We start from the raw sequence: 14,931 nt of genomic DNA on the forward strand, positions 1-14,931 counted from the left end.
CAATTATGTATGGAATTGATGAGTAAACATTTTAGAAGTCAATCTCATTGATCATCCATGATGCAATGCTTTAGCACTGCCCAGAGAGACAGGAGCAGATTCTTGTCCACAGGTTCCAGCGGTGATGTCGCACCTGAGTTGCCTCATAAGAGGGAGGTTGGGGAGGGATCCAGTCATCCTTTTCATCCTGAGGACAGGTCCTCTTTCTCAGGATGAAGTCTCTCCTGACATGTGGCTTCATCGCATAAAAGACGTTGGCATTCTTTGGAATCTTCATTTCTGGGGAGAGAGGGGTACAGGTTGGATAGGTGGCACTCGAGACGTGCAGAGCAGGACACCCCAACATCTGACAGCCTCTGCCAGCAAAGGCCTGAGCCACAGACCTGAGAGCTGTCCAGATCAGCTCCAATACCACCAGACACATCCTCAACCATCTTCCCGGAGGAAAAACTAGGTCTAGGACTTCACCAGGACTAATGCCTGTTGCCTCCAAAGGCTTTGGGCTCCAGAAGATCACAGTTCATCTTGATTTTGCCAAAGCATACCCCTAGGGATTACATCTGAAATCTTACACAGATGACTCATGTGCTCAATGTTTCACCCCCAGTTCAGCAAGGTTTCCTGGTGGGTTTTGGGTGAAGCATTCCATGTTGAGCACTCTGATGTGATCATGGAATACTCAGTCAAGATGAAGAGAACACTAAGCAGTGGGAGAAAGTGGAAGAAGGTTGGGCATGGATGGAGGAAGACCTGAAGAGGGAGAGGCCCTCAGCACACATATATTTTTGCTGGGGGCTCCTCTTTTTTTTTTTTTTTTTTTTTTTTGCAGTGCTGGAGATTGAACACAGGGCCTTGTGCTTGGGAGGCAAGCACTCTACCAACTGAGCTATATCCCCAGCCCTGGGGGCTCCTCTTTATCCTCATTCTCCTAGTAGTAGTCCTCGTCTTCTTCCCATCTTTCTCTCCTTCACTCTCTCAGTCTCCTTATATCCCATGAAATCACCTGGTTGGCAAGTGCTCCATAGGTTGCAGGTGCCACACCCTCTGCCATAATGCACAGTCTCAGTTCAGAACCAAATGGAATGCTATGAAACCCAGAGCCAAAGCAGGAGTCCCCTGCTAATTTATTTTCCCCAAGTATTTGACAGGGAGGAAAGTATGACCAACTGAGACACCTTGTGTTAGCCATGTTCTGCCATTGTTGCTAGTCAGCTCCATGTGGACCAGGCATCCTACAAGGGAGGCCACATCCCAAATGCTGCCCTACTGAGATCAATCATTCCAAAGACCAGGAAAGGAACGGCTTCACTCCCACATTTTCCTATGGTCCAGGGATGCAACAACCCCCAGTGGGTTTCAGACGGCCAGCGAGTCCCTGGTCTGAACACCTGTCTCCTGCTGCCCTCCTCTAAAAAGGGCCTGTTCTCTATTTGGGTTTGGATGGATGTACCTGTGCTATGAATTTCCGAGCCCACCAAGGTTTAGCCTTCTACTTCCGTGAACTCTACTCACTTAACAGTATTAGTGGATTCGGATATGAGAGAATGTTTCATAGGCTGGTTTTGGATGCGGTTTTCAGTGTGGACAGAAAGGGGATCATAGCTGCTTTAGGGTTTTGGCTCACAGAAAAGAAAACAGCAATGGCATTAATTACAGGTCAGCTTTGTGGCATACGTGCCTAGGAAGCCCTCATCTGATTTTAGTGAGGGAAAATAACCTGGCTCTACTGATTCCATCTAGGCAAGTGGACTCAGGCACAGAAGACTTGGTCATTTGTGCAGTGTCAGACTGTTGAGGCTGTCTCCCAGTCTGTTTTTTTTTCACATTTAGTCCTGTTCCTGCTTGCTAGAATACTGACAATGCTCTGCACAGAGAGTGGATTTCTGGTCATGGAGAAGGCTTTCAATAGTACTGCTTCAGTCCACAAATGCACCAACTGCATCCTTAGCCCCTGTGTTCCCATCTTCCTCTGCAAACACTCCTCTCAGTGAGCCCTGGGGGCCACATGACCCCTGCAAGAATGCTTTCTTCCTCGCTCCTCAGTGATATCAGCATTGAATGCCTGTTGCTGTCCAGGGTTGGACACCTGGTGGGGAGGTACACTAGCCCCTGGGGCTGATCAGAGAACCTAGAGACCTTCCCAGCAGTGCCAGTGTGGTTTTCTTTGTGCACCAGGCCCATCAGTACCTGTTTGAGTTTTGTTCTTGGTCAGATTCTACTCTTTTGGGCTACGAGTTGACCTGAGTGCACTTCTTCAATATGGCTCCCCACCATCTGATTGTCCCACTTACTGTGCTGTTGGGAGATGATTTGTCCCAGTTCATAGTCTTGTGGCTTCTCCTGCATCAGCAAGTGATGTTCCAGGGCCCTGCGAATGACCGTAGGAGCCCTGTCGTTGCATGTCACCTGCATCAACGTGGGAGATAGGCCTTGAGGAAATGGGCCGTGGTGTGGCTACCCAAGAACAGTGTCAGGGACATTCAGGGGGAAGTTCAGCTCTAAATACAGGGGCACCATCATTACTCACTACTCCACTACCTAAGGGTAGCCTCCTGGTAATTGCCTGGGGTCTTCCTCAGGGCTATGACACCAATCCTCCTACAAAGGTCTGCCTGGCCCTGCCATTGCCCTTTGTGGAGCCACATTTCACTCAGGGTCAAAGGACGCCACAGCCTGGGTAGAGAAACACTTTCATGCCACCACGATGGAAGGAATGGACCAGTGACCTCCTCTCTCCCAGGGCTGTTGCAGAATGCAGGGTGAATTTTGGGGTGGCCCAGGCAGAAACCCAAGAGACTTTGGTTGTGATTGCCAGGGCACAGAACACACTCAGAGGGAAGACCAATGATAGCCGTGAGAGCTCCTGGCCTCCAGAGGCTCAGTACTGCCTGGGATGGAGGAGGACACCTCACTCAGCCAGGGTGGCATGGGAATGGGCCCCTGTACAGCACCTCCCTGGAGGTGGAGTGTGCTCCATCCACATGAATATCGCTTCTACAGCGAGACCCTCGGCGCCCTGTTCAAGGGGTAGGAAGAATCTCGTGTTGCTCTCCTCCTCCATGTGCACCAGCATTCTCCATCCCACACAGTGCAGCCTGCATCCTGCATCCTGCATTCTGTCCTTTTCTCATCTCCCACCATGACCTGCCCCCGCACTTCTGGTCTGCACACTGCCATGTAACACACAGACTCCCTCACAAATGGGGGTGGAAATAGTCACGCTCTCCCTCAACTCAGGTCAAGCCCTTAACAGTGACCTCTCTCTTCTTTATTCCCATCTCTCTTTCCTGACCATTGAAAAACTCCCAATTCAAGAGGGCAAGAGTGGCCCATGGTATGGGATTTGTGTTTGCTCCCTGCCCTGGGATAGCACAGGGGACACCTCTTCCGCCAGGCTTACCTGGACAGTCTTGCCATCCTTTGCACTCTGGTGCTCCAGTCTGACATTTATGAGGCAGCTGTCTTTCACCTGTTTCTTGGACCGGGGCCATGAGCATCTGCCCGTTATGTATCCGATGGCCCTGGATTTCTTCATGTGTTTTGTGGCCGTCGGCTTGGGCCTAGCCTGTTGAGAAGAGATGTGACTGGAGGCTGGGCTGATGGTACACTCCATGGCTGAGGCCTCAGAAGTTGATTCTGACAACTGTGGGGGATGGAATATCAGCAAAGACCAGAAACTGACGAACACCCCCACCTGTGCTCATGCAGGAGGCAGCCCTGCCAGCCCGCTTACCAGGATGCGCTGTGAGTCCCTCCTGGTCTGCTCCTCCAGGTGGACCTGTACGAAGCTGCTCTCTTCTGCCTGCTTGTTGTAATGAGGCAGTAGGGAACTGCTGTTGGTGACACTATTGGTACTGGAGTCCTTGCTTTCAGTGGCCTGGGGTAGTGGTCTGGCTGCCACTGAAGAGCTGCTGCTCACAGCTCGTGGGATCCTGTGAGTCACCGAAGAAGTGGACTCCAAGAACTGTGGGGGATGGAAACATCAGCAGAGCCCAGAAACTCAGCCACCCCCACCTGTCAGGGTGCTCTACAGGCATTCTAGAACATATGTCCAGGAGCTGAGGCTTTTTGTCACCCTGGTGGATGTGAAGGAGCACCAGGGGTAAAGAGCGAGTAAGGTAGGTGTTTACCTCCTTTGTCTTCCTGTTGGCCCACTTCCTGGTGACTCTTTTCCTGAGGACAAAATCAAAGTCCACGCGGGGATTGATGGCATAGAACACATTGCCATCAGCAGGGATCCTCAGCACTGGATAGGGTGGGGCAGAGGTTGGAAGGTGAGTGACACTCAAGGAGTACACAACAGAACATGGCCCAAGACTGACAGCCTCTGGCAGGTCAGGCTTGAGCTCTAGACCTGAGGGCCTTCCAATCTAGATAATGTTGCACCGAAAGCATCCTCAGGGACTTTCCCTGAGGAAAGAGTATGCACGGGATCTAAACCAATCTACCAGCTTCCAACAGAAAGCACCCTGGACACCAGGACCTCTCTGTTCAGGTAGAACCTACCACGGAGACCATGCTGGAGTTTGCATCATGATTTGCCATCAGTCGCTCCTGTGTTGGAGCTGCAGTGATCACATACGGGGTTCAGAAAATCATGTGATGGTAGATGCTTTGACCTTGCAGTGGAATAATCCAGTCATACGTGAAGACACTAATGGGAGGTGGTATAAATTGGAGGTGTGTTGGGCGTGGACGGAGGATGTCTACAGGAAGCTTGTGCCTTCAGGAACCATTTTTTTATTTTTTATTTTTTGAATCAGCTGATTCTTCATTTCCTCCTCATCATTCTCCTTTGCATTCAGAGTTTATTCAAACCAAACTCAATTTAAATTTATGGGAGCACAGTGTCTCAGGCAATTAGACCAATATATTTAAAACATCTGATGAGAAAAAGAAACATGGAGCCCAATAATGCAAAACAATGTTTATAATAGAGAAATCATGAAGTGGGAAGAATAACACAATTATTCTATCAGCACCTCTTGCTCTTGTAAACATTACTTAACACAAATGAAGAGGACTCCTCTGACAAACAACCAAAATAGCTTCTTGCTAGCATACACTTACTCCCAAATAGTTAATTTAACAATGAAAAAGAAAGGAAACACTTGAGAAATTTTCAATTGTGATGACTTACAACAAGTCTTCATGAGATTACTAACTACTTTTGGGCAACTGATATCAGGAAGGTGAAAGGAAAATAAAATTGTACAGAGATCCTGCTTGGTAATGTACAGAAGTGAGAAATGTACAGAGTTCATACCATCAATATAGGCTCCTTCAGAGAGCAGAACAATGCATATATTCAATCTGTTTCTTGTTATATTCTTGTTCTCTTTGTGTTTCTCGATCTTGTGTTGTTGTTGTTGTTCTTTTTCTTCTACTTAATGATGTTCTTGTTCTTCATCTTCGACATCTGCGTGTGGTCTTCTTCATGTACTTCTTCATTTTTCCCTCCTTCAACTCCTTTTCCTTTATGTCCACCTACTCCTCTTCTTCTTGCTTCTTGTCCTTCCTTTATCTCTCTCCAATGTCCTTTTGCCAATCTGTGAAGTGTTCTATTGCTTCACACGTTTCTGCCAGATAGGATCTCTGTCCCAAAACACCTAAATAGTGTCCATTCACACGAATGGAAAGATTGGAAGCCAGGTGCCTAAAGCAAGATTTCTTCATTCAAGAACTTTTCTCAAGTACGTGTCACTGTCCTGAAAGGCTGCCTAAATAGACAGCCAGGCATTGCTTATCTCCTCTGCCCCTCATGGATATGAAGTTTACAAAGCCTGATCAGGTCCAGGGAGGACACTGGATAGGGAGGCCCAGCAGTCCCAGGGTGAACTGATTTACACTCCCATCATTGCACTTTGTTTCTACAAATGACCCACCACACTCTGGTTATTTTTCAGGTCACAGCACTTTCTTTGGCTGCTGAGTTGTCCTGAGCCCACAGGAAGTCACTTCTCCCCACCATCAGGTGGACCCACTTACTCTTATGCTCCGACACAATCTGAAGCAGCTCAAAGTCCTCTGGATCCTCCTCATTGAGCAAGTGTTCTTGTAAGGCCCTGCGTATGACCGCGGGTGCCCTATCCTGGCAGGTCACCTGATCAGGGTTGGAGAAACTCATCAGAGAATGAGTTTTGGAGTAGCCACCCAGAGCACAATGGTCAAAGTCATTCAGGAGACAGCTTAGCTCTTAAGACAAGGGCACCAGTGTTATCATGCTACCTGGGGCCTTCGAGAGTTCATGTGGGATCTTCCTATGTGCTTCTAGCCCCATCTTGGTACAACACGCAGGTTTTCCCTGCTATGTCCTTCTGATAAAAAGGGTGCAAATACCTAACAGCCTTTCTAAAGACACACTTGGCCCAACAAGATGGGAGGAATGGTCCAGTTTGCTCATGTATCCCCTCTCTGCTCTGAGAATCATGATACCTTTGTGCATAGTCCAGGCAGGACCCTAGACCCCTTAGTTCTGACAGACAGGATATAAAACAGACTCAGCAACTAGAGTATGCTTGTGACTCTTTTATGATAGCCAGGAGACTTTTGGGCTCCATGGCCTCATTCCTCGATGTGTTGTAATGCAGTATGGACCCCACTGAGGCAATGTTTGAACAGGACTTCTCTGTCACTGGACACATGGAGAGTTAGGGCTTAAACCCCACATCCAGAAAAATTGTGCAAAGGGAGCTGCTAGCTCCCTATTTAGGTCTGTGCAAAGTATGACATATGTTTTCTTGAAAAACCCCAGTTGTCTGTGACCTGCAATAACCTAACCTCATTATGCTAAGGAGGATCCCTTCCATTCTACATATGCCTTCCAGCACACAGGAGTTATGACTGCTGCATCCTCTGCACAAACCTCCAAGGGTCCAACTCACTCTAGACACCAGGCTTCAGAGTGCAGCCTGCACCCTATGCGTTCCTCTGACCTCATCTGAGCAAGCACTTACCCCTGCACTTCCATACTGCAAACCCCACACCCTGCAGGCCCACTCACACCTGGAGCTGGGGCATGCAGCTGCTCTCCCTCATCTCAGGTCAGCTTCTTAACACTGAGCTCTGTCTTCTTCATCCTCTTCAATCTTATTTACCTTCCAGAAGCTCTAATTCATGAAGGCAGGCCTAGTCCAAGCTATGTTCTCTGCCTTCCCCAGTGAGGGCACCCAGGGGATCCCCTGCTGAATGACTCACCACGATGTTCTTATACTCCATTCGCCTTTGATTTTCTAGATGGACATGAATGGAGCAGCTGTCTCCCACTCGCTGGTTGTACAGAGGTACTGTGGAGCTCAGAGCAGAGACCTCGGGGGAACTGGACTTGAGCTCTGCCTCTGGTGATGGTGCTGCTCCTTCACTGGCCACCAGAGCAGCTCCTTGATGAGGCTCTAGCCCTGGGGTGGGCATTGGAAGTGAGTCTGTAGCTAGAGGAGAAAAGATTCCAACATGACAGACTGGACGTGAGCTTTGCAAAAACAGACAATCCACACTGTCTGCCACGAAGATCTCAGCACCTGAGCCCACGCTGGACCTATTCCCAGACAGGGGCATGGCCTGAGTGGACAATGGCTTCTCCTTGTTCCCAGCCCAACAGCAGCCATACACATTCCACCCTCTGGGACCAAACTCTGACCTATGAAGACCCTTATGTACACACCCCGGGCCTCCTGGAACTCAGGCTCTGCCTCGCTGGACTTGCCATCCTCCAGCTGTGCCAGCAGGTGGTGTGCTTGGCGCTCCAGATTCAAGCCACCCATGTACAGTTGAAGGTAAGGCAGCAGCAGCTGGAGAATCATGAGGCCTGGAGGCTGATGGAAAGCCTCGCTGTACTGCTCCATCCAGGTACCCGGGTTGATGGGCACGGCACTGTGAACAAGCAGGTGTGCAGTCAGCAGAAGCCTGGATGTTGTTCCCCACAGCCCCCACCACCAAAACTGGCCTTGGCAGCCTCTGCCTTACTGTCTCTGCACAGGACAGTCCACCACAGCCAATACACTGTGGCTGTACACAGTGACAGGACAACTCTCTGTACAAAAAACTTACAACCTGGCAGCTTACTAATCTGGAAACAGTAGCCCTCACTTCTGGCCACATTCCACCTCATGGTGATGATGGTCTCTTGGTCTACTATGTTCATTGGGGTAGGACAAGATGCAGTCCTGTCTAAAGGAGGAACGGATGGTGACACATGCAGATAGCCTACTTCTGATACCATCAAAAGAGACAAGATAGCAGATTTTTACCACATTTTCAACTGAATTGTCATAATGCCTTTCAACATGTCTTCCCACAGTGGGTGCTTTCTGTATGTTCATTCAAGAGGGAGACCAAACATCTACTTTGCACATATCTCACTGGGCATGGGAGCTTCCAGCCCCCAATTCCTGTCTGGCTGTAACTAAGAAGGGAAGTTCTGCAGCACTATGGAATCTGGAACATCCTTTCTAATGCAAAAGCGCTTTCCCCAAGGCCTAAGGAAAGTCAGGCCCCTAGCACAGAGCTTCTCCATGCAGGAAGGGAACAAGCAACCAGAAAGAAACCCCAGGGCTCACTGAGCCCACATGGAATTGAGCTGAGTACACAGCCTCAAACAGCAGAGCCCAATGTGCGTAGGCTGCTCCACACGCCTCTGTGGACCAGGTGGTGAGAGAGGGTGCTTTCGTCTGCCTGAGAAGACAAGGTCACTCCCCACCGCCACCCACTTGGTGCTGACAGTATACTATGAGCTTGGTCCTCTGATGCCCCTAGGTCTCACAAAGCATTTGTTTCTCTGAGAGATACATGGCTTCCTCAAGCCCCAAGCATGAGGTGATGGTACACTTGGTCTCGGAGGTATGGTCTTACCTTGGGAAGAGCAGCTCCAGCACCTGCTGGCTGGTGATGAAACCTGAGTAAATAGACCTGAAGGTGCTGCCCCAGTCGGGGTTCCTACCAAAAAAGACAGGCACCAGCTGGTTCATGAGCTCTGCCTCTCTGTTACCTTCAAGGGTCTCTATCCCACAGGGCTCATCCGTGTTCGGAACCAGATCATTTTCACCCTGGTTTGGGACCAAGAATGGTGGGATCAAAAATGGAAATGGTAGCAAACAGAAAAATGCTTTATCCCAATATAATGAAGTAACATCAGAGTGGGACAGTTCTCATTGGCACACACACACACACACACACACACACACACACAGAGCCAGAGTGTGAGTGGTGGGCCATTCATGAGGGATCCTAAATGAGGGCCTGCTCTGCTCACCTGTCCTGTGCTGCTCAGTGTTGCTGTTGAGCTTCTCTGGGAAAGTGTCCCCAGACTCTGGCGTCTAGGACGAAACCTCACCCCTTCTTCCCACACAAGAGCACGGTGGTCCCCCTGGGATTCCTGGGGGCCTAAGGCTCGACATTTTTTGAAACAACAAGAGAACATCCTTCTCGCTCCAGTGTCTCCAACAGACTGAGCTGGGACGGGTTGCTCAGTGAAGTGGGTGCCTAGTTACCAGGGTTCCATGTTCCATTTGATCCATCGTCAAGGCACTGAGGTCACGTCCTGTGCTGCCTCTACCCGAGCCTCTTATTCACACAAGACTTCTCCCAAAACCGAAAGGGCTTCTGATTGCTCCCACCTCAACCCACATCAAGTGCACAACTGAACACATGTTCACCAACAACTACACCCACCAGACCCTGCCAACCTTGGCTCCCAATAGAGTTCCAGTGTGAGGATTCAAATCTGAATTCACAAGCAGACCCTCCTTCTCACCAGCTCTGTGACGCTGGACCAAACTTTGTGCCTCTCATGGATTCCCCAGTGTCCCCAACATTTCAGGGTATGGATGTAGCTTTCAATTTCTAGGTTGTCATTGGATATATTTGCCTATAAATACCTGTACTATCTCTGAAAGCAATAGACAGGAATCGTAGGTTATGAAGGCACAAACTTAGAAATGGTACAATCACAAGAAGGGGACAGACAAAGAATGCACCCCAACTCAATCAGGCTTGTGTCCCACATAGAATTCTGGACAAGGTTGGTCCCTTTTGGCTGCTGTTCCCACTCTACACCATGACAAGCTGGAGCAGATGGAGATTCAGAGGCGGACCTCTCTGGCACAGACCACCCAAGGCCTCTCATGAGACTTCAAATTGCCCAAGTGCCTCTTTTCAGGCTATGAGGTGGGGGCCTCACAGATACTCTGTGGTACCACAGCACCCTGCTGCCCAAAGCCAGTACATCCTCTACTGGAGGTGGATCAGACTCTCTGTCTGGATCCATTGGACTAGAAGCAGGAAATGGTGATGGCATATCATCTCAGGATTGAGTTCTGGGAAGCCTATGGCTTCTGTCTGGATCCCTATCTCCAGTATTGCTTCCCAGCCTCATTTTCATTCTTGATCCAGGCAATCAACATTTATCCATCATGAGCTGTCCTGTGGACACTGTCCTGTGAGAAAGACATGATAGTGTTCCATCCTCCCATCAGAGAACCACTAAGGCTGAGCCAAATGGGATCCTCCCAAGAACACAGGCATGAGCCCAGAGGCAGATCCTCCTTTGAGCCTCAAAGGAGGCTATAGTTCCAGCCGCCTGAAAACAGGTGTCCAGCTGAGCCTTTTGGATGCAGGTGCACAGAAACTGACCTCATCAATGCCTGTAGTTGTTAGTCATGGCTTAGAGGGCTGGTGTTTCAGAACCGTGGACATCAAGGCAGCCTCCATGCTTTGGGGTGTTCACTAGCCTATCCCTGTCTGCCTGTGCCCTCCAAGCCATGTTGGCCATGAATCCAACCTCCTCCTGTGGCCAAATTCAATCCTGTTTCCCAATTTCTGTATGGCCACGCCTTCCCCAACACACTGCTCCCACAATGAGCAGGGCTGACCCCCTCATGTCATTCTGGTTCCAGAGGCAATGCCACCCCACTGAGTCCATCCCCCACACCCCAGTGAATCCTGCTTTCCTTGTCACACCTGATCCTATTTTGGCCTTGGATATTGCTCTTTTCTTTCATGTGCATTTGCTTTCAGATGTTGCATATCTGCAGCCACTGTAGGGTAGAACTCATGGTGGTGACTGAGTCATGTCCATGCTGACAGGACCCTTGGATGGGTAACTGCCAGATCACAGTAATGAGTGAACAGAAGAGAATTCATTGGAAAGCTCTGTCTGAGTGGCTTCTTTTATCCAGAAATGCTGGTGATGGGAGGACCCATGACATGGGTTGCTGTGGACAAAGCAAGACCACAAGCTCTCTTCCCTGGGTCCAGTTGCTCCACTACAATGGAGAGCAGTGAAATTCCTGGTGCTAAAACCAGCCCTGTACCCCAGAAAGGACACTGCTCTCAAAACCTTGACCTGAGTGTGTGTGTCCTAAGGTAATGAGGTTTCAGGTTCCCAGGCGCAAAATTAAGTCCTCTCAAATCCAGGGGCAATATCAGTCTCCACTGTCCCTCTTTCCCTCTGCAGGTCCCAGGGTGTCCTCACCCTAACCATGGTTAGTACCCTAGCCCATTCCAAAAGGAGGACCATTGGGTTCCAAAAAGGACTGCCTCTGAGATACTCAGTGTACCAACGCCCTCTGCTGAACACATGTCCCTATTCCCCCGAGACCCCAAGATGATTGCTCTTCAGGAAACCCAGGAAAAGGAGAGCACTTTTGAAAGACCCAAGGACATTAGTGGGTGATGGATGGATGGATGAATGGACAACTAAGTCCACCAGAAAATTCTAGGACCATGTATGTCCTTGGGTCACAGGTCCATGCACCTTTTTTCTCCCCACAATTTTTTTTTAAACAGAAGTGAGGCTTTCCCTTAGAATGCTCCTAAACACAAAGGGGGCATCATACTTCAACAGGAAAAAGGTGACCGATGGACCTCCCACTGTATCTATTCATGAACACTCTGGGGCATCTTCCACCTGTGAAGGCTTTGGGAAGCATGGAGACACCCCAGCCACCACCAGCACACCATTTCTAAACCTCAAAACTGCCCCTGCCAGAACTCTCCATTGCACTCTGTACTCTGACATCCCGAGCCATCTGCCTTGATCAATCCTCCCTCTCTGCTTCCTCAGTTTCTTGATTGTCCTGATGTGATTTGAATCATGGATCCCAGGGTGCTTGTGGCCCACCCCAATCTGCTATGGTCAACTGTTCATGTCCCATAAAGAGATGGTGACACTGTGGAATATGTCTGGGTAGCTCTGGATGATGTGTAGCCCACCCTACATGGTTTGATTTTCAAGGAAATGAGTGCAGAGGGAGCCAAGAGGGTTCTGCAAGGTAGAGAAATGTGGCAACAGACTGAGCCTCAACAAGATGCTCAGGACTCTGGGATCAGATGGTGTGACATGCAATTGCTGGGGACCCTGAAGACAGCCCATTCACTCTGCAGAGACAGTGGACTCCCTCAGTACTCATCCTGCTGCTGTGCTTCTCAGAGCCCCGGGATGCCCCAGGTGTGTGGAGGTGGGGAAGTCACATGCCATCCCAGGCTGCTCCTCAGCAACTCCACCTGGACTTGAAGCACGCATATCTGCCTCAGGTGTCATCACAACAATGTTTCCCTGCCTCCCAGCACAAAAGTGCTCTTAAAGACACTCAGGTTCCACTGGCTCTGGACTAGCCCTTTACTCTGGGATTCCTGAGTCTTAGTATTTAGGAGGCCACACCAGTTGTCAGCTCCTAGGCTGGGCCCACAGAGGCCAGTACAATCTAGGCATTGCTCATACTTCTAGTCTAACATGAACCACGACACAACACCTGGCTAGACAAAAGGGTCCTCTCCAACACTGGGATGGCCCCTCCTACCACCTCAGGACTCATCCTACAAGCACCTCCTGAACCCACCATGCACATGGCCTTGGTGCACATCGGTCTGCAAAGACCTGGAGGATGGGGGAACCCACAGGCTGGGATCCAATAGTCTAGATCCTGGGGTCACAGCTGCCCACTGACTTGGACACACAGCTCATATGCACAATTACCACTGCCTGACACTGAGACCGAGATTGACACACCTGCAGAATTGGCAGGGGACCTGGATCCCCAGGAGTGGGGGTGAGCCGTATCCTTTTGAAAATGACATTGTCCAAGAAAGACAAATTTTGTAGGATTTAACTCAGATTCCCAATAATCCTGTTCATAAAAACATAAAGAAGAATGATCTTTCTTGGGCCTGCGGAAGGGACTCGAAGTCAGTCTGGTGGAAGTGTATGTCCACCTGAGTTCTGGAGAGGGACGGTGGTGATGTCTAGACAGCAACATGCCTAGGCTTAAAGCCTCTGAATTAAAAAGGAATGTTTGGTGTATTTTACCAGAATTTAAAAATAAGGGAATTGCTGATAAACTCACAAAGAACTGTGTGTGTTGTGTTGGCAGAATACAGGAAACTGTGTAATTTATACCACAAGGTTTATTTCTCAAATTCTGGAGGCTGCAAGTCAGGTACCCACATCTGAAAACCTTCTTGTGTCCTCCTGTGGCAGAAGGTAAAACAGGAACAAGGATTTCTTTGAGTAGCCCCTTCCCAAATGAGGAGACTCCATGGCCTGATCATGTGTTCAAGTTCCCACCAGGTAACACATCATATGGGAGAAAAAACAATGAAACCTATGCTTCCCAGATCATCCAAACGCATGGGAATTATTCAGAATGTGTGCAAAATTTCACAAGACATGATCTTGTTATAAAACAAGAGATAAACTTACAACATGGGGAGAGGGCTCCCTTCTCTGCTCCTGGTCTGGTGTGGGATGTGGTCTTTCAAGCCCTCACTGAGGTTCTGCACACCACCTCCGACTGCCCACCTACTGCATTCCCATGGGACTGACTTACAGTGAAGCCCTAAAGGTTCTCAAGTCTGGAAATCAGAAACATCACAGGAAATACATGGGAGGTCTGTTCCAAGTGCACAGAGAATGCCACAGTCCTCACATGCTCAAGTCTCTTTTAAAAATGCCAGAGTATTTCCATATCTTCTACCCACAATGATGTTTCTGACACCTAATACAATAAAATCGCAATGTAATTCTCCATAACCCTGTATGATCTAGGAAACAATGACAAGTAAATGTCCACAGAGATACAATTTCTTTCCTGATACTTTTGATTTGCAGCTGCTGGGTCTGTGGAAGGAGGAGGATGGACACAGGGCCAACTGCATTTTCTTGCTTTGCATCCAGGGGAGGAACAACTACCACCAAGATGAGGGCTTATAGGAGCTGATATCCTTCAAGTCGACATCCGGACACATCTGGTCTTTAGGCCTGCAAACCTCCAAGAAGAGGATTCAAGCACCTGCCCACTAAAGAAAGAATACAAAATAACAACTTACTTCAAAGGGTATCAAGCATTGGGCTTTCAGGCGGGATGGGGTCAGTCCACTTTCTAGGACACGTTGCACACGTCAGAGAGTAGCTCAAATGCAAAGCTCTGCAGAGCCCATGGGGAACACTGGAGAGTGTTGGTGTTTTCAGAGAGAGTGAATTGCCAGGTCACTAGATCCTCTCAGTCAGGAAGACTGAAACCTAGCATGACACCAATTAGGACAAGGGGTACCAGGAAGCCTCAGTTTGGAGAGCTCTGAAATAAGGCCAGTGTACTTGAGAGAAGAGTGTCCCCTGAAAATTCTCGTTCACCCAAAAGTGGGTGCGAGCTTGTGGGGAAACAGTCTTTACACACTGATGAAGCTAAGGAGAGGTCACATGAAAGAACACAGTTTAAACAGGTCCCAAATCCAATGTCTGCAATTCTTGTAGAAATGGGAGTTTGGACAAAGAGACCCAGAAAGGCTCGGGTAAACAGGCTGTGTGAGGTTTGAGGCAGAGACTGGATGGCCCAGAAAGGAAAACAGATTGTGGGCAGTAGCAGGAGAGTGGGAATGAGCTGGGAGAGTTGGGGAGAACACTACCTGGGAACCCTGTGAGGAACTGTGGCACTGGGAGAG

General features: G+C 49.2%; 2 protein-coding genes across 3 annotated transcripts; both read right to left on the reverse strand.

The window, feature by feature from the left end:
- Positions 1-3: 3 nt before the first annotated feature.
- Positions 4-7,316, reverse strand: LOC124974513 (ral guanine nucleotide dissociation stimulator-like). Of its 2 annotated transcripts, XM_047537722.1 has the most exons (7): positions 7,198-7,316; positions 5,989-6,103; positions 4,131-4,246; positions 3,734-3,964; positions 3,401-3,643; positions 2,292-2,406; positions 4-279 (listed from the first exon to the last, which is right to left on the reverse strand). In XM_047537722.1, the coding sequence occupies exons 1-7, from the start codon at positions 7,216-7,218 to the stop codon at positions 71-73; spliced, it is 1,050 nt and encodes a 349-aa protein (XP_047393678.1). In that variant the 5' UTR covers positions 7,219-7,316; the 3' UTR covers positions 4-70. The 2 variants fall into 2 exon arrangements, with proteins under 2 accessions (XP_047393678.1, XP_047393676.1); XM_047537720.1 differs by lacking the exon at positions 7,198-7,316 and having other exon boundaries at positions 5,989-6,329.
- Positions 7,233-14,495, reverse strand: LOC124974507 (ral guanine nucleotide dissociation stimulator-like). The gene is made up of 5 exons (XM_047537716.1): positions 13,439-14,495; positions 8,848-9,041; positions 7,661-7,869; positions 7,325-7,427; positions 7,233-7,269 (listed from the first exon to the last, which is right to left on the reverse strand). Exons 1-5 carry the CDS (start codon positions 13,529-13,531, stop codon positions 7,233-7,235), a joined length of 636 nt encoding a protein of 211 aa, XP_047393672.1. The 5' UTR covers positions 13,532-14,495.
- Between the last annotated feature and the right edge of the window lie 436 nt (positions 14,496-14,931).

The sequence above is a fragment of the Sciurus carolinensis genome, unplaced genomic scaffold, assembly GCF_902686445.1.
Source record: "Sciurus carolinensis unplaced genomic scaffold, mSciCar1.2, whole genome shotgun sequence".
Taxonomy (NCBI): Eukaryota; Metazoa; Chordata; class Mammalia; order Rodentia; family Sciuridae; genus Sciurus; species Sciurus carolinensis.

Excerpts from the sequence above, each read along its gene's own strand:
- LOC124974513 (XM_047537720.1), bottom strand. The coding sequence starts at position 6,127 with ATGAGTTTCTCCAACCCTGATCAGGTGACCTGCCAGGATAGGGCACCC. Across the intron at positions 4,247-5,988 it reads GATTGTGTCGGAGCATAAGA|TGCTGAGGATCCCTGCTGAT; the intron begins GTAAGTGGGTCC and ends CACCCTATCCAG. Across the intron at positions 3,644-3,733 it reads GGGACTCACAGCGCATCCTG|TTGTCAGAATCAACTTCTGA; the intron begins GTAAGCGGGCTG and ends CATCCCCCACAG.
- LOC124974507 (XM_047537716.1), bottom strand. The coding sequence starts at position 13,531 with ATGGAGTCTCCTCATTTGGGAAGGGGCTACTCAAAGAAATCCTTGTTC. Across the intron at positions 7,428-7,660 it reads TGAGTTCCAGGAGGCCCGGG|CTACAGACTCACTTCCAATG; the intron begins GTGTGTACATAA and ends TTTCTCCTCTAG. Across the intron at positions 7,270-7,324 it reads TCACCAGAGGCAGAGCTCAA|CGAGTGGGAGACAGCTGCTC; the intron begins GTCCAGTTCCCC and ends CTGTACAACCAG.